Here is a 19,073-nt window from a genome sequence, read left to right on the forward strand (position 1 = left end):
GTAGCATGCTTTCTAGCCTCCATGTGTTGTGTTTTTCAGTTTTATTCTTGTAACTGATTTCTTTCATATCATTGTGATCAAAGATGCTTAACATTAATCCTATTTTTTAAATTTATTGATACTTGTTTTGTGCCCTAACATGTGGTCTATCCTGGAAAATATTCCATGTGAACTTGAAAAGAATATATATTCTGCTGCTCTGAAGTAAAGTATTCTAAAAATATCAATTAAATCCATCTGGTCTGATGTGTCATTTAAGGCTTCAGTCTCTTTTAGCCCTTTGTCTTTCTTGGCAATCCCCACTGGTTTTTACAACCAGATGTTATAGGTAGTCCTTTTTCTGGACTGATATTCTGGTTCAGGGACCCCGGTGCTGAACTGGCACTCCTCATTACTCAGTGGGGGATCTCCGCAGCTGAGATATCCTTTTCAAATCTTAACTGCCACACTGTGGTTTTGGGACCTGCTCAGCCCACATCTAAACTCTTCCTACCAGTCTTGACTTGTCTTCTTCTTTATGTTCTTAGCTATCAAAATTTTGTTCAGCTAGTCTTCAGATGGTTCTCAGTGATGGTCATTCTATAATTTAGTGGTAATTTTGATGTGATCGTGGTAGGAGGCAAGCAGTTTATATACTCTGCCATTTTGATCCAGGCACTGCCTTGCTTGAATGGATATTGTTTTAATTCACTGAATTTAGAATTAGAAAACTAATATTGATAGCTTTCTTAAGTCATTTAAGCAATGACTAGTTTTAAAACAGAATTATCTGTTTTATTCCAGAGGAAAACACAACATTAGTCTCTGATGGCTGGTTTTACAAATTACCACAATTTGGTGGATTAAAATGAAAATTTATTTTCTCATAGTTCTGGAGGCCAGAACCCTAAAATAACATGTTGGGGGAGTCACATTCCTCCCAGAGGCTCTAGAGGAGATTATTTTCTTTGCCTCTTTCAACTTCTAGCTGCTATCAGCAACCCTGGGTTGTAGTTGCACCACTCCAATTTCTGCCTCCAAGGTCATGTTGCCTCCTCTTCCTCTCTGTGTCTCTTATAAGGACAATTGTCTTTGGATTTAGGACCTATCTAGAAAATCCAGGATAACCCTTAAAATCTCAAAATCCTTAATTACATCTGCAAAAATCCTTTTAAACCAACTTTCACAGGTTCTAGGAATTAGGATATAAGCTTATCTTTTTGAGGGCTACCAGTTCAGCCCACTACAGGAACTCATAAGCTAAACGAAGTTTTATCCAACACGACCAGCATATTCCAGCCATGCACTCACGCACCACACACTTGCAGGCCATGCCAGGCTGCAGGCAAGGCCATGATGTCCCATCGGCTCCCAGTGTGGCTGGCCTGCCTCCTCATAGCCAGGAGCACCACAGAGAGTAGACAGTAAGTGAACAGGGGATTGTAGGTGGAGGGTTCAGCAGACAGAGGGGACTCCCAGTGGAGGATGGGGCAAACGCACAGGCCACGTCCAGCAGTGCTCGGGGAGGGAGGCCCACAGAATGAAAAAAGGATAAAAATTTATCCATATACTTACTCCTTTGCTGACTGGAGAGCCCTCGTAGGTTTCATATGGGCCATGCTCCTTGGCCAGATCACAGCTGGCTTCCAAGGCTCCATGATAAATGGTTTCAAAGATTTGCTTATTCAATAACTGGGCCTCTGGACTCTCAAAAGGGTACCTCATCAGAATAAAAGCATCTGCCAGACCTTGTACTCCAATTCCAATGGGGCGATGGCGTTTATTTGATAAGTATGCCTTTGTGCCAATAGGTTTAGAGAAGAGACATTACTAAACAGAAAAAGCAACTTTCTATACCAAATGACACACTTTTTTTAATTTCAGTTTTCTCACACGATTCCAATTATAACTATTTAAATAACGACTGGCAAGCAGACTGTCGTAACCTCCCTCCACCATGGATTTCAATGATTACCAATAAGCAGAGATATCTGTTCATACCTCTGGGATAGGGTAGTAGTTAATATCAATAATTTTATTCAAGTTTCGGACAATGACTTTGGTGACTTCAGCCAACTTCTTAAAGTCATATGTGTGTTCTGACGTGACATACATATTCAGGGCCAGGGAGGCCAAGTTACAAACCGCAACCTGGAATAAAAAGACAGAGGGTCAATAATCACAAAATTTTTATTTCTTCCTTGGGTAGATAACACTATCGTAAGTCTCTAACACTTTCTGACATTAAAATTCTTCATTTTCATCTCTGACTTCTCCATCTTCATCCCTCAGTAAATTTCTAAATCCCAATACCTCTTCACATATATGAGTTGTAACATGCACCAGTGACACAGGTAAGAAGCCTGTGTTCCATAGTACCTGGCTCTATTACCAGACTTATAGCACATTATGCTATAATTTTTTATGTATATCTGTCTGAGTAGAGGTGCACTGTCCAATACAATAACAGAATATTATAACAGAAGCAATATCTATCCTTCTCATCCTACCATTATGATGCTATTTTCCTTCCAGAAACCTACACAGGCTTCCTATCTGTGACACATCCTAGCTTTCACCCAATTCCTTTCCCTTGGCCAAAGCCATCTCTCCCTACACCAGGGGTGTCAAACTCATTTTCACTGGGGGCCACATCAGCCTCACAGTTGCCTTCAAAGTGCCCAAATAATTTTAGGACTGTATAAATACAACTAGTCTTTAACTGTTAAGGAGTTGAAATTGCATTCGGCCCTTTGAAGGCAACCGCGAGGCTGATGTGGCCCCCAGTGAAAATGAGTTTGACACCCCTGTCCTATATACCAAACCTTAATGTATTTACTCCATGAAAACAAATTTACTTGACACTGCATAAAACCAAACCCTATCCCTGATGTCATACAAGTCGTACTACCCAAATTAAAGCTTTTCCAAAAACCATTAAAAAAAAAAACAAACACTAAATCTGTATCCCATTTCTAGCCTTGCCTCTTCTGTGAATCACCTTAAAGATAAGAGATAAGAAATTTGTCTCACCACTTCGAGCCAAGGTGGAGGTGTAGGTACTTATGCTTTGCTTCTTCGCAGAACCAAAAGACCAACAACAACGAATTTAAAAACAAAAAATAACCAGAACTGCCAGAAAGTCGAACTGTATGGAAGTCCAACAACCATGGAGTTAAAGAAGAAACATTCATCCACACTGGTAGGAAAGGCAAAGACCAGCAGCCAGGGTGGAGAGGATGGGGCAAGGCAAGATGGCAGCTGGAGGATGGGGCGGTCCTACATTCACATGCAGATAAGCCAGGATGAACAATTAGAGAGCTAGACAGGCCACACAACCCAGGGTTCCAGCAGAGGGAAATAAAGCCTCAAAATCTCTGGTGATAAAAACCTGTGGGAGTTGCGGCAGCAAGAGAAATTCCTATCCTCAAAGGAGAGTTACTTGGAGAGACCCACAGGGTTCTAGAATGTGCACAAACCCACCCACCTGGGAATCAGCACCAGAAGGGCCCAATTTGCTTGTGGGTTGTGGGGGAAGTGACTGAAAGTGAGGTGAGAGCTGAGCAAATGGCACTGTTTTCTCTCTTATCACTCCCCCACATCCAGCCTCACAACAAAGCAACGTGGGTTGCCTCACCCTGACAAAAACCTAAGGCGCTGCCCCTTACAACATAACAGGGGCACCAAGACAAAGAAATATGGTCCAAATGAAAGAACAGATCAGAACTCCCAAAAAACTAAGTAGCGAACAGACAGCCAACCTATCAGATGCAGAGTTCAAAACACTGGTAAACAGGATGCTCACAGAAACGATCAAGTATGGACACAAAATAGAGGAAGAAGTGAACGCTATGCAAAGTGAAATAAAGAACCAACAATGAAGGGAAGGAAACCAGGACTCAAATCAACAATTTGGAACAGAAGGAAGAAATAAATATTCAACCAGAACAGAACGAAGAAACAAGAATTCAAAAAAATGAGGAGAGACTTAAGAAACTCTAGGACAACTTTAAACATTCCAACATCCAAATCATATGGGTGCCAGAAGGAGAAGAGGAAGAGAAAGAAATTAAAAACGTATTTGAAAAAATAATGAAGGAAAACTTCCCCAATCCAACAAAGGAAAAAGACTTCCAGAAAGTCCAGGAAGCTCAGAGTCCCAAAGAATTTGAACCCAAGGAGGAACACAACCAAGACACATCAACATTAAGTTACCCAAGATTAAAGATGAGAGAATCTTAAAAGCAGCAAGAAAAAGGGAGACAGTTACCTACAAAGGAGTTCCCATAAGACTATCAGCTGATTTCTCAAAAGAAACCTTACAGGCAAGAAGGGGATGGAAAGAAGTATTCAAAATCATGAAAGACAAGAACCTACATCCAAGATTACTCTATCCAAAGCTATCGCTTAGAATGCAAGGGCAATAAAAAAAAATTTTTTTTAATTTTAAAAAAGAATGCAAGAGAAGATAAAGTGCTTCCCAGTTAAGGTCAAATTAAAGGAGTTCATCATCACCAAGCCCTTATTATATAAAATGTTCAAGGGACTTACCTAAGAAAAAGAAGAAGATCAAAACTATGACCAGTGTAATGACAACAAACTCACAACTATCAACAAAACCTAAAAACAAAAACAAACTAACAACAGGAACAGAATCACAGAAATGGAGACCACATGGAGTGTTATTAGTGAGAAGGGGGAGAGGGGAGAATGGGGGAAAAGGTATAGGGAATAAGAAGCATAATTGGTAGGTATAAAATAGTCAGGAGGAGGTTAAGAATAGTACAGGAAATAGAGAAGCCAAAGAACTAATACGTATGACCCATGGACATGAAGTAAGGGAGAGGAGTGCTGGTGGGAAGGATTGTGCAGGGTAGAGGGGGATAAAGGGGAGAAAAAAAATGGGACAACTGTAATAGCATAATCAATAAAACATACTTAAAAAAAAAGGAAAAAACAAATTTGTCTTACCATTCACTGAAAGGATTCTCTAATTCTCTATAAGTTTACATACTTTTAACTGAATGAGCATCCTAACACATTTCTGTGTTTGTCCTAAACTACCATGACTATATATTAGTATTTTTTTCATGTAAAGGATATTACAACAATATTTATGTAAGAAATAGCTGACAATTTTCTCCATGGCTCAGACTAAAAGATATTCAAGGGCACATGTAATACTCCTTCTTTCCTTTGTAATTTCTGTCTATTTCAGTGTCATTCTGCTTACCAATAAGCTAGTAAAATTCCCTCCCCCCATCTCAAGTGAAGTCAAGTGAGGGGTTCACAAATAATAACTTCACTTACTAAGATTCATGTCTCAGTATTAGATTCAGACAGAAGTTTTTCTACCTACCTCATCTTTGCTAGTATACTCTACTATTTCTGTGCACAGGTTGCTGCATTTGATCGTTCCCAGGTTCTGCTGGTTACTCTTCCGATTACAGGAATCTTTGTAAAGCATGTACGGGGTACCTGTCTCCGTCTGAGACTCAATGATGGCATACCAAAGCTGTTGAGCTTTTACAACTCTGCGGACACGACCCTGTTTCTCATAACTGAAAGACAAAGCTAATATTACTTTAATATTCCCTAAGAACTTTTATTATATGAAATACATGAAGGAAAAACATTAAAATACAATATAATAAAAACTCAAATTTTTTACTAAATTTTTCTAAGGAAAAGAAAAGGAATATGATATTCATTTTACTCTCACTAAAGCCAGATTTCCATCACCTCAGCCTTAGAAGAAAACCAAGCAGCTTTAAATCCCTTCAAATACACCCAATCCCACTAAATCAAAAATACCTTCCATAATAAAAAGGAAAAAAATCCAAAGTAGTCAAATTATGCTATTGTGTTAAAGTAGTACTATTGTGCTATTATTTAATGAACTACTGACATGTACTGTCCCACCTGATCTTGATTCCTATGGGCAATATAAAGCATAACTTATTTTACCAAAAGTACTATATGACAAAGCAAAATAATAACCCTGATAACTCTTTACCTTCTTTTTTAAAAGCATCAATTAAAAAACTCAAGCCATAGCTGCTGTGGCTCAGTGGATTGAGTGCTGGCCTGTGAACTGAAAAGTTGCCGGTCTGATTCCCAGTCAGGGCATGTGCCTAGGTGTGGGCCAGGTCCCCTGTTGGGGGCATGTGAGAGGCAACTGATCTATTTATCTCTCATACATCGATGTTTTTCTCCCTCCTTTCCCTTTTCTCTAAACATAAATAAATAAAAATCTTTTAAAAAAAAGAAAAAAAACCCCTCAAGCAAACACTTACATATCCCAAAGTTTTAAGAAAGAAGACAAAAAACAAAATTTTGTTAAAGATTCAGCGAAAAAACCAGACCAAAATAAAATTATTAATCACACTGACTCCTAGATGCTTCCAAATATTCCTAGAAACTGACTAATGAATGATACAGTTTTGAAATGTGGATCCCCCAAATAAGAGAAAAACGTATATAATATTATTACTTTGATACTTTTCCCATACCTTTCATATAGCTTCTCAAATTCCTCTCCCCAAACCTCGTCCAGACCAGGACACTCATTTGGACACATCAAAGACCAGTCCTATAAAGGGAAGAATAGTACCACTCATAAGAAACTTCAAATAACCAACCATACATAATCCATCCAGAGATGTCCAACCTTTTGGCATCTCTGGGCCAGACTGGAAGAGTTGTCTTGGGCCACACATTAAATACACAAACACTAACAAAAAAAAAGTTTTAAATAAATTTACAATTCTGTGTTGTGCCACATTCATAGCCATCCTGAGCCACATGTGGCGTACGGACCATGGATTGGACAACCCAAGGGACAGAGCATCCTTCACAGACTGTCTTGGAAATCTGCTGGAGGAATAATCATTTTAGGCTCAGGCCTAAACATCAAGTTCTGCCTGTTTGTATATGACAGACAGTTATCTATATGGGAGAAGAAAAATCAAAAAAGCAGGAGTAGCATCTTTTAACTTATTCAAAATGCCTTCCATAGCAAAACACATAAATGGACTTTTCCTAAGCATGTTTAAGATGATTGAAGAGAAAGCTTATGTGAATCAAGTTATTACTAACAGGTACCTATCTCTCACCTGATTAGTCTCCACTCGTTTCATGAAGAGATCTGGAATCCAAAGGGCAAAGAAAAGGTCCCTGGCACGTTGCTCTTCCTTTCCCGTGTTCTTCTTTAAATCAAGAAACTCAAAGATGTCTGAATGCCAAGGCTCCAGGTAAATAGCAAATGCTCCAGGTCGCTAATAGTAAACAATCATCACTCTTTCCAGAATTAGAATGAAACAAAGAAACCTCCCCTTTTCCAAAGCACTTTTAACAATATCTCCTTGGATCTTCTCTATAATTAATGAATTAAATGAGATAATACAAATAAAAATACCATAAAAATATCAAGTACCATATTTTTCAGACTGTAAGATGCACCCCCATTTCCCTCCAAATTTGGGGGTGAAAGTGCATCTTATAGTCCAAAAAATACGGTAGTACCATTTTCTTACAAATCTAGGAGTAAAAATGAGGATTTGACAAAACGAAAATGTGAAAAAAGGAAGATTAAATAATTTGTCCAAAGTGATACAGTGAACTAGAGATGGAGCTTCCTCTTCAGTTGTGTGGCTCACTTTACACTATATGACATGTAGAAAGCACAAAGAAAATCACTTTAACTTTGACAATATAGGCTGTGAGCTTACTAAAGTCAAAAGGTGAAATGTCTTATCAAGGTCCCCATATTTTTAAGCACTCCATTTCATAAACTAAGAGGTGATTAGTATGCCTACATATCCACAAGAGGCAGGCTCAACTTGCAAGCTAGCCTACTAATAATATTACCATACTTTTCAGACTACAAGACAAACTTCCCCCCAAAAAAAATTTGGGACGAAAATAGGGGTGCATCTTATACTCCGAATGCAGCTTACATTTACATTGGTGAAATATTATGTTATTTATGTTATTAAATATTTTACCACATTTTTTGCTTCAAATTTTTTCCCCCTATTTTCCTCCTCTAAAACCTAGGTGCATCTTATAGTCTGAAAAAATGGTAAATAAACAACCCAATCCTTTCAACTTTACTTTTCCCTCTATAAAATAGGCAGAGTTTTGTTTTTTTAAGGAAAAGTTAGAAGACACATGACAATTCCTTTTCAAGATCAGGTATTAATGTTACCACTTTAGAAATTCTTTGCAAATATTTAAAAAAACTGCCAGCTAGATCACTGGCTGCCTGCAGTGGGTGGGAGGGATGAGGATGATTCATATAAAGGTGCATGAGCCATCAGAGAGATGCAAATTAAAACCACAATGAGATACCACTTCACACTGGTCAGAATGGCCATCATAACCAAATCAACAAAGAAGTGTTGGAGAGGTTGTAGAGAAAAGGGAACCCTAGGGCACTGTTGGTGGGAATGCAGACTGATGTGGCCACTGTGGAAAACAGTATGGAATTTCCTCAGAAAACTAAAAATGGAACTGCCTTTTGACCCAGCAATTCCACTGCTATTATATCCTAAGAACCCTGAAACACCAATCCAAAAGAACCTATGCACCCCAATGTTCACAGCAGCACAATTTACAATAGCCAAGTGCTGGGAGCAACCTAAGTGCCCATCAGTAAATGAGTGGATCAAAAAACTACGGTATATTTACACGATGGAATATCACGCAGCAGAAAGAAAGAAGGAGCTCCTACCCTTTGCAACAATATGGATGGAACTGGAGAGCATTATGCTAAGTGAAATAAGCCAGGTGGTGAGGGTCAAATACCATATGATATCACCTTTAACTGGAACCTAATCAACAAAACAAACAAGCAAGCAAAATATGAAGGATTTTCAGGAACAACTATAAAAGACACTGGACAAAACCAAGTGGCGGGGGGGTGGAAGCAAGGGAGGGAGTTAAGGAGGGCTAGGGTGTGGGGGAAAGTGGTGGGGGTTAAATGCAGACACCTGTAATTGAACAACAGTCAATCAATCAATCAATCAACAGACAAGTGCTGGCAAGGTTGTGGAGAAAAGGGAACCCTATTACACTGTTGGTGGGAATTCAGACTAGTGCAGCCACTGTGGAAAACAGTATAGAGTTTCCTCAGAAAACTAAAAATGGAACTGCCTTTTAATCCAGCAATCCCACTGTTAGAATTATACCCTAAGAATTCTGAATCACCAATTCAAAAGAACCTATGCACCCCAGAGCTCACAGCAGCACAATTTACAATAGCCCAGTGCTGGAAACAGCCTAAGTGCCCTTCAGTAAATGAGTGGATCAAAAAACTGTGATACATTTACCCAATGGAATACTATTCAGCAGAAAGAAAGAACTCCCATCCTTCCCGACAGTGTGGGTGGAACTGGAGAGCATTATGCTAAGTGAAATAAGCCAGGCAGTGAAAGACAAATACCATATGGTCTCACCTATAAAGTGGAACCTAATCCACAAAACAAACAAATAAGCAAAATAGATTCAGAGACATGGAAATAAAGAACAAACTAAGTGACCAGAGGGGAGGGGAAGGGGGATAATGGAGGAAAGAAGGGGAAGGGGCCAGTCAAGGAACATGAATAAAGGACTCATGAATATGGACAATGTGATAGGGGCAGGGGAGGGAGCACAGGGCAGGGGAGAGCAACAGGGTAAAAGGTGAAATAACTGTAATTGAACAACAATAAAATAGAGATCATTAAAAACAAGGTGCATGAGGAAACATTTTGGGGTGATGGAAATGTCCTATTATTTTGATTGTGTAGTAATTATACAGTGTATATACACATGTCAAAACCTATCAAACTGTACATTTCAAGTGTATGCACTTTAAAGTACAATAAATCATACTCATTAAATGAGCTTTAAAACTAAAAAAAAGGCAATGTTGTTAGAAATACACAATAAATCATCTTATGATAAGCATACGTGGCTAATAATTTTTAGTTCTGATTTCCATTGCTTTCAAGTAATAGAGCATACCTTGTTTCCACCTTGATCCACATATCGAGCTGTATTGTTATATACTCTCAGCATAGGTACAAGGCCATTGGAATTGCCATTAGTCTGAAAGAGAGACTGAGAATAAAGGCATCTGGAGGAGAAAGAGAGAGGGCTCAGCAAGAAAAAGAACAAAATAGCTCAAGAGTGAACAAATTACTCTCTCCCACTCTATAAAGTTTTACCTGCTCTCCATTTCTACCTCTGCTTTTAAAACATAATGCCCAACATAAAATAAACAAATTGTTGAATAAATTGTAATTATATACAAAGTTATTTCACAGTATCTCTAATTTACAATGAGACATAAAATTACAAGTCAAAAGAATAAAAAATCAGGACAAATCCCACACCTTCTAAAGATCATTCCCAAAAAAATTCAAGGCAATTTACAATAAGAATTATATGCAATGGATAAATCAAGACAGTAAATAAGGTAAACAGATTCTCAACAATAAATGGATTCTAGAATGAAGATAAGAAAATATAGACTCCTAAGACTAGAATAAACCTCATCAAATTTCAAAACTAATCCTCCTAACCCAAGGCAAGCCTTTAAACAGTTTAGAAAGATAAGTGAGCAATGGCTCACCCTACTACTAAGTGAAAGTTCTGTATATATCACAGCACCTCCAAAACACCGCATAATGGAATGGTTTCCTTCTGGGCTCTCTGGCTTTATTCTACAGGATTGGATATTTTCTGCACATTACAGATGAAGAAACAAACATAGAGATGTAAATAACTTGTGCTAGGCATTACTAATAAGTAGTGGAGATAGGATTTAAAATAGTGTCTTACCTAGTATCATTTTCTTGACTCCCAAGGAATAGCGAACCAGCAGAGCTTAAATTTACTTTAAAAGTGTCAATATTTAAAACTTGAATCCTGGCTCTATCATGTATTAATTGGCTGATCTCTGGAAGTAACAACTTTCTAAGCCTCAGTTTCATTTCTAAAGTAAAAATAATAGTGCGTATAGTGCCTGTACTCACAAAGTTACTGTGAGGCATAAAGTTCCTACCATGTGTCTGTAATGATATCTATCTCATAAGGTTGTAGTAAGGATTAAATGAGTAATTCATGTACAACTTTTAACAGATTTAGTCCATAGTAAACCATCTATAAATGATAGCTGCTATTACTATAAATGAAACCAGAATTACAAAATCTAATTTCAAAATATAAAATAAACCTAAATCTGAGATGAAAAGGATCCTAGAGATCATCATCTAATCTAAACCTCTAATAAGACAGATGAAAATGAAGCCAGAAGCAGTGAGATGACTCACTGTAAGTCACACAACCAACCAGTAATTAACAGAGACCTAAGTTAATTACTAGGTCCTAGCATATTCCCTCTCAACCATAAGCCTGGTTGCTTATGGACTTGAATCCCTCAATTCTATACATTTTTACTCATACAACAGAAGCTTACCCCAGCAATGTAGCTGCCAGTAGCTCGAATACAACTCACAGCAACACCAATTCCCCCAGCAGACTTGGAAATCAATGCACACTGCTTTAGAGTGTCATAAATGCCTTCGATACTATCATCTTTCATACTCAGAAGGAAACAGCTATGAGGGAAAGAAGTCACAACTCAGCAAGGAAATGAAGCAAAGCAGCCACAAAAATGACTATATAGTCAAATACACTAAGTTAGGCAAATAAAAGATTTAAAGTTTACAAAATTCCTAAGTGAAAAAAAACACTTAGAAGAAAAAAATACTTTTACTAGCTATGATGCATTGAGATATATCAACATATCATATTGTTGTAAAATTACCTTGCTGCCAAACCTAGATGTTAAGCCTAGAAGTCTTAGAGATAAGTCTGAACTATTAGCTAACATGTTCACCAGACTGCAGACATGCCATTATCACATCTTCTCATGCAAATTCCTAAACATGCATAACAATGTTTTCAAGAAAAATTAAACATAAAAAAAAACCCAGCTATGCAATGGTCAACCAATTCTTTGATATGTCACCAAAATTCAGCTCCCTTCGGCTTTTTGAATACAATCTGTGTTTTGGGTCCCATCCTGTTCTCTACCTCAGGAACCATACTCTACCAATGATCCCTTCACTACTTTGAATATTCAACCAATCAAGTGGATTCTATCCATTGACTTCTTCTGCTGAATATTACGACATTCAGAAAGCTATAAAGAATAATATAATATACTTTGTACTTATAACCACCTACCTGAAAAAATTAAGACATGACAAATAAAGCCTAATTAAAATCCCATACCATCTCATGCATTTCTACCTTTCAGTATTTACATGTTCTATATTTTAAAAATTTCTGATTGCATATTTATCCCAACACTTGCTTTTAATTCAATATTGTATTAGAGATGCGTTCCTACTGATACATATAATTCTAGTTTATTTTCACTGCTGTAAAGTATTCCAGTGTATGAATACAAGCTACCAATATATTTGTCCATTTGCCTGTTGATGGACATTTGGATTATTTCCAAATTGTTTGCTATTCTAAACAATGCTTCTGTGAAAATTCTTGAACATATCTCCTCGTGTTCATATCTAAGGACTTCTTTAGGGTATAACCCTAGAAAAGAATTGATCTCCTAGGGTCAAAGGGTAGGCATATGTTCCAATTTATTAAAGATTCTCCAAAGTGAATGGTTAAGTACACTCTATCTAGCAATGTATGAGAGTTCCCTGTGTTCTACATTCTCACCAACACTTGACATTATCAGACTGTGCATTTTTATCAAACTGATGGGTAAGATGTATCTCATTATGATACTTTCATTTTCCTAATTACTAGCAATATTTATTATCTCACATGTTTACTGGCCAATCAAGTTTCTTCATCTATGAATTATTTTTCACATCCTTTGCCCATGTTTCTATCTGGTTCTGTCTTTTCTCGTAATCCCTGGACAGTTAACATATATTGCAAATTATCTTCGCACAGTCTGAAACTTGTTTTCTCCATATTTTACATTCACAGAAGTTTTCAATTTTAATGCAATTTTCCATTATGTTGTTTTGCTTATTATATCTATTTTCAGAAATCCTTCAGTGCTCTGAGGTCATATATATCTTCCTAACAAGACACAGGTTGAGGCATTAACAGTCACATGTACAACTCACCTTTTTTTAAATTAAGTATATTTTATTGATTATGCTATTATAGTTGTCCCAGTTTTTCCCCTTTGCCTCCCTCTACTCAGTACCCCCTCCCCTCCAGCAATCTCCCCCACTTAGTTCATGTCCATGGGTGGTATGTGTAAGTTCTATGGCTTCTCCATTTCCTATGCTATTCTTAACTTTCCCCTATCGATTTTGTTCCTACTGATTATGCTTCTTAATCCCTGCATCTTTTCCCCATTCTCCCAGCTGATTACACTCCAAATGATCTCCCTATCTCTGATTCTGTTCCTGTTCTGGCTATTTGCTTACTTTGTTTCTTAGATTCAGTTGTTGATAGTTGTGAATTCATTGCCTTTTTAATGTTCATGGTTTTGATCTTCTTTTTCTTAAGTAAGTCCCATTAACATTTCATGTAATGATGGCTTGGTGATGATGAATTCCTTCCGCTTTACCTTGTCTGGGAAGCACTTTATCTGCCTTTCCATTCTAAATGATAGCTTTGCTGGATAGAGTAATCTAGGTTGTAGGTCCTTGCTTTTCATCACTTTGAATACATCTTGCCAGTCCCTTCTTGCCTGCAAAGTTTCTTTTGAGAAATCAGCTGATAGTCTTATGGGAACTCCTTTGTAGATAACTCTTTGCTTTTCTCTCACTGCTTTTAAGATTCTCTCTTTATCTTTAACCTTTGACATTTTAATTATGATGTGTCTTGGTGTTGCCCTCTATGGGTCCAATTTGTTTAGGACTCTCAGTGCTTCCTGGACTTGTATGTCTTATTTCCTTCACCAAATTAGAGACATTTTCTTTCATTATTTTTTCAAATAAATTTTCAACTTCTTGCCCTGCCTCCTTTCCTCCTGGCATCCCTATGATTCGAATGCTGGCACATCGGGAGATGTCCCAGAGGTTCCTCAGCCTATCCTTGTTTTTTTGAATTCTTGTTTCTCCTTTACATTTTGGTTGAATGTTTATCTCTTCCTTATGTTCCAAATTGTTGGTTTGAATACCAACTTCCTTCCCTTCTCTGTTGGTTTCCTGTGGATTATTCTTTATTTCACTTAATGTGACCATCATTTCTTCCTTTATTTTTTTGACATACTCCAGGAGTTCTCTGAGCATCCTGATAAGCAGTGTTTCGAATTCTGCATAGGCTACAGGCTAGCTACCTATAGGATGGAAATCTGATAGGCTGGCTATCTCCATTTTGCTTAGTTCTTTTTCTGCAGTTTTGTTCAGTTCTTTCATGTGGGCCATATTTCTTTGTCTCAATGTAGCAGCCTCCCTAAGTTTGTTTCTGTGCATTCAGGAGAGCTGCTTTTACTCCCTTTCTTAGTAGCATGACCTATGTAGAAAAAGCATCTCTATATTGTGTGTGGTGGAGTCTTAAGTAATTGCCAGGGTCAGTAACCCTCTTCAATGCTTTGTGGCTGTGTGGGGAGGGCTCCGAGAGGGGACAATGCTGCCACCCAGCTTCTGGCAGTTCGCCCGGCACTCGCCACAGTTCTAATCACTTCACCCCTTTCCTGTGTGCAACTGCTACCTGGGTTGTGAATCCCAGAGTGGGTAGGTTTACGAATGTTCTAAGACACGCTGGCCCTTTAAGTGGCAAAAACCCAGCAGTTTCTTCCACTGCCCCAACCCCTGCTGGTTTTTACAGCCAGAGCTAATGGGGATCTCTCCTCCTGGTGCTGGCCCCCTGGGCTGTTAGGTCTGGACTGGGGCTGGAATCACTCCCTTTCAAGGTATCCCTCCCGTCCGTTCCTCCACCACTGCCTTTCAACCCACACTGCCTGTCCACCATTCTCCTAGACTTGGCCCCGCCTACCTGTCTGAATGAATGTGCCTTCTTTAAATCTTTGGTTGTTGGACTTCCATACAGCTCAATTTTCTGACAGTTCTGGGTGTTACTGGTTTTGACATCTGGTTGTAATTCTTTCTATGTTGTTCGAGGAGGTGAAGCGTGTCTACCAATACCTCCATCTTGACCAGAAGTCCCCTACAACTTACTTTCAAAGGGCTTAGCCAAAAACGAATTTTAAGATATAAATATATATATATGACAAAATATTAGTAATATTTCAATCTAAGCAGAAGTAGGTGTATGGGTGATATTCAATGTCCTTTTTTAAAAAATTTCTTGAATGTGTGAAATTCATAGTAAAAATTGAAGAGGAAAATAGGTATCTGCTTTCTCCATATACTCTTCTAAAAGATTTAACTTTCACATTCAGATTTTTTTATTGTATTTCTCCATATAACATGAGAAAGGAAACTAATTGTATTTTTCTCCATAGGATAACCAATTTCCCTAGCACCGTTTTGCTAATAACATGTAATGACACCTCAGTTATTCAAGTTCCCATATAAGCCTGAATCTGTTTCTGGGCTCTCTGTTATGCTCCAGTGGTTTTTTTGTCTACTGGAGTGAATACCACACTGTTTTGATTACCATGTCTTTCTAGTAGTCTTGAAATCTGGGCTTTTTCTTCAAAACTTTCTTACTATTTACATTAGTTTCCTGTGGCTGCCCTAACAAATTACCACTAACTTGGCGGCTTATAGAAACATATTATCTCATAGTTCTGGAGGCCAGAAGTTCAATGTCAGTTTCACTAGGCCAAAATCAAGAATATTTCCTGCAGAGGATCCAGTGAAGAATACACTCCTTGCCTCTTCTAGTTCTGATGAATTCTTTGCTTATAGCCACATCAACTCTAATTTCTGTCTCCATCTTCACAGTGCCTTCTTTTCCTTTATAGGTATCATTATCTCCCTCAGCATCTCTCTTCTCCTTTAAAGATACTTTTGATTGGATTTAGGGCCCACCTAGATAATTCAGAATAATCTCCCTGTGTCAAGATCCTTCTTAATCAGGCCTGCAAAACCATTTTTCCTTGTAAGGTAACATTTATAGGTTCCAGAGATTAGGGCCTGCTATCTTTGAGCGGCCTACTATTCTCTTTTTTTTAATTTTAAAAAAGATTTTATTTATTTACTATTGTAGAGGAAGGGAAGGAGAGAGAGAGGGAGAGAAACATCGATGCATGAGAGAGACATCCATTGGTAGCCTCTCACATGCCCCTGTGCATTGAGAATTGTGCAATAATCACCACAATCAAGTTTAAAATTTCATTATCAGCATTTGTCCCTCTCCAATTCACTTACCACACCGAAGAGATGTTTCCAGAATTAAGTCTCATTTAATCAGAGCAGGAGTGATTAAATGTTCATCAAATTCATTTTTCTGTGATCAACTGACTAATTTTTCAAGCCAAGGTTTAATTCTCTAATCAAAACCACTTCAAAACTTAAAAAGGAACTATAGAACACACATACCTAGAAAGTTGTGGGCGGTTGGTACCAGCATTGAAGAGAGTAGGAGAGGCATGAGTAAACCACCTCTCAGAAAGAAGGTTGTATGTTTCAATAGCAGCATTGATATCTTCTTTGTGAATCCCCACAGATACCCTCATCAACATATGTTGTGGTCTTTCAGCCACTAAAATCAAAAGAGGAGTTTTCATATGATGGAACGTGTCAGACATACTAGGCTGAGACATGTACTTGAGTCAAAAAGAAACACTAAAAGACGATTTTAAAAAATTTATACCAAAAAGCAAGACAGTGATTCATAAACTAGACCTAAAATTAAAAATGTTATTTAGAGTTTAGACAGAAATATTAAGGTTAATAGCTCAAAGCTCTATATTCAATATGTATAAGGAAGAGAAGATAAAACACACAAACATGTTCATGTCTCACCTTTTCCATTGATCTTCAACAAATAGGACCGCTCCAGCGTCTAGAAAAGCAAAGCAACCATAAAACTTCCAGGGCAGTTTTTAAAGACACAACAGATATAGCGTTCACAATAAGGCAATCTAATCTCGGTTTCTATATATATATATATAATTTTAAAAGAAAAGAATAACATATTTACTCTTACTAGCTTCAGTTTAGCTATTTGTTTTGGAAAAGACTGCATGAAAATTTCTGTGAGAAGCCGCCTCTATATTAACATGTATAACATTAATAGCAGAAGTTATGGTATTCACCACCATCGCCACAACAGTTAACACTTACAAAGTACTTATAATAGACTAGGTACTGATCTAAGCAACACACACTCACTTATCCTCAACAGAAGTTAATGTTGAAATTGTATTATTGTCCCCATTCTAAATCTGAGGAACCTGAAGCACAGAGAGAATAAGTAACTTGCTAATAAGTAGAGAAGTGGGGTGGGGGGAACTGAGCAAATCATGGCTACGGACAATAGTGTGGTGATTGCAGGGGTAGGGGAGAAGAGAAGTGAAGGAGAGTATAAGGGGGATAAACTGTGATGGAAAGAGACGTGACTTGGGGTGTTAAACACGCAATACAGTGTACAAATGATGTGTTGTGAAATTGTACACCTGAAACCTATATAATTTTCTTAACCAGTGTCACCCCAATAAATCCAATTTGAAAAAAAAAACTAGAACAGAGATCCAAACCTAGAAGATCTGACACCAACATTCATTTTCTCAGTCACTGTTAATAAATACAAAGGTACCTAGAAAAGCATTTGGCACATGGCAGGGATTTTATGAACAGTTGCTGTATAAACAGTAGAACAATATGGAATCACTATGGCAAATTATCTACATAACTCCTCAGGTAATCCAGAAGTTATATTTGGAAAACTCTGAAAATTGCAAATGGATAAACTATCTTTCCTTAATTAAAATAACCACTCCCCACCCTAAGCCCACTAATCCCCCAGGTCCTCCCAACTCCCATCACTTATTATCTTTATAATTGTGTTACTAAACATAAACAAAAACCAGTATTTCCATATTTGAAACCCATTATTTACCTTAAAGCCAAAGTAATTATAAGAGAAATCTCGGTCATAGATAATGGCAGAATTCAGGCGCTGATGAAGGTAAAAAAAGATACCATAATTAAGACAGACTTATTTTCACAAAATCAACATTCTAGCCTTGACTCCAGAATTAAAAGTGACACAGGATACAAAAAAAAAATACTAAGTATTATTGTAGAACCACAGTCCATATCTAATGTTAAGGAAAAAAAATTATGTAAGTTAAGTATCCTAATTAGGTTAAACACATGTACATTAAAAGACTAGAAGAGCCCTGGCTGGTGTGGCTCAGTGGATGGAGTGCCGGTCTGGAAATCAAAGGATCATGAGTTCGATTCCTAGTCAGGGCACATGCCTGAGTTGCAGGCCAGGTCCCCAGTAGGTGGCACTCAAGAGGCAACTGAATGACATTTCTCTCCCTCTCTTTCTCCCTCCCCTCCCCTCTCTAAAAAATAAAATAAATAAAATCTTTAAAAAAAAAAAGACTAGATGAAAACATAAATATAAATTATATATAAGTAAAAATATAAATGTGACTTTTCAAACTCTCCATTATTTTATAGTACATCTCTTACTAAAGAAGCAAACATGAGCATAAAAGGAACTATATATTATCCTTCAATAAGTTTTTAGTGCCCAAAGTATTGTTACTGTACTTACTAAAACATATTTTTATTATAAAAATTAAGACCATTTAAAAGTGTACATAACAATATATATGATAAACAGTAACATGTAGGATTACATTAATTCTAAGCCTCTTCAAAATCTATGGTCCTTTAACAGGTTTTATACAAACTACTGTTATGAAAATAAGATTTTATGAAAGAACTATTGTCATAGAGTATTTGTAGTCAATAAAGCCAACTGAAAGAAAACAAAAGCAATTAGGTACAGAGTCATTCTGGATAAGAAAAATGGAGCCAGTTTTACAAAATACTATCAGTGTTTCTGTATAAGGATCCATGTCCAACAACTAGAAAGATCTAGTCCTTTCTCTTAAATTATTAAGGCATCTTTATTGCCAAAGGCAGGTAGAGGCCTTTAGTGAATAATGGAGAACTGCTTGA

The 19,073-nt window shown here is 37.4% G+C and overlaps 1 protein-coding gene across 2 annotated transcripts in view; it reads right to left on the reverse strand.

Moving 5' to 3' along the window:
- Positions 1-19,073, reverse strand: part of RRM1 (ribonucleotide reductase catalytic subunit M1) — a 43,522-nt gene that overhangs the window by 9,579 nt on the left and 14,870 nt on the right. For both annotated transcript variants that reach the window (XM_024572686.4, XM_045181984.3), the window contains 10 exons: positions 17,995-18,054; positions 16,899-16,938; positions 16,473-16,635; positions 11,444-11,585; positions 9,988-10,071; positions 7,095-7,256; positions 6,492-6,571; positions 5,339-5,540; positions 1,981-2,130; positions 1,555-1,776 (listed from right to left, as the gene is read on the reverse strand). In XM_024572686.4, coding sequence (XP_024428454.1) covers positions 1,555-1,776; positions 1,981-2,130; positions 5,339-5,540; positions 6,492-6,571; positions 7,095-7,256; positions 9,988-10,071; positions 11,444-11,585; positions 16,473-16,635; positions 16,899-16,938; positions 17,995-18,054 — 1,305 coding nt within the window. The remainder of the gene's footprint in view (positions 1-1,554; positions 1,777-1,980; positions 2,131-5,338; positions 5,541-6,491; positions 6,572-7,094; positions 7,257-9,987; positions 10,072-11,443; positions 11,586-16,472; positions 16,636-16,898; positions 16,939-17,994; positions 18,055-19,073) is intronic.

The sequence above is a fragment of the Desmodus rotundus genome, chromosome 5, assembly GCF_022682495.2.
Source record: "Desmodus rotundus isolate HL8 chromosome 5, HLdesRot8A.1, whole genome shotgun sequence".
Lineage (NCBI taxonomy): Eukaryota > Metazoa > Chordata > Mammalia > Chiroptera > Phyllostomidae > Desmodus > Desmodus rotundus.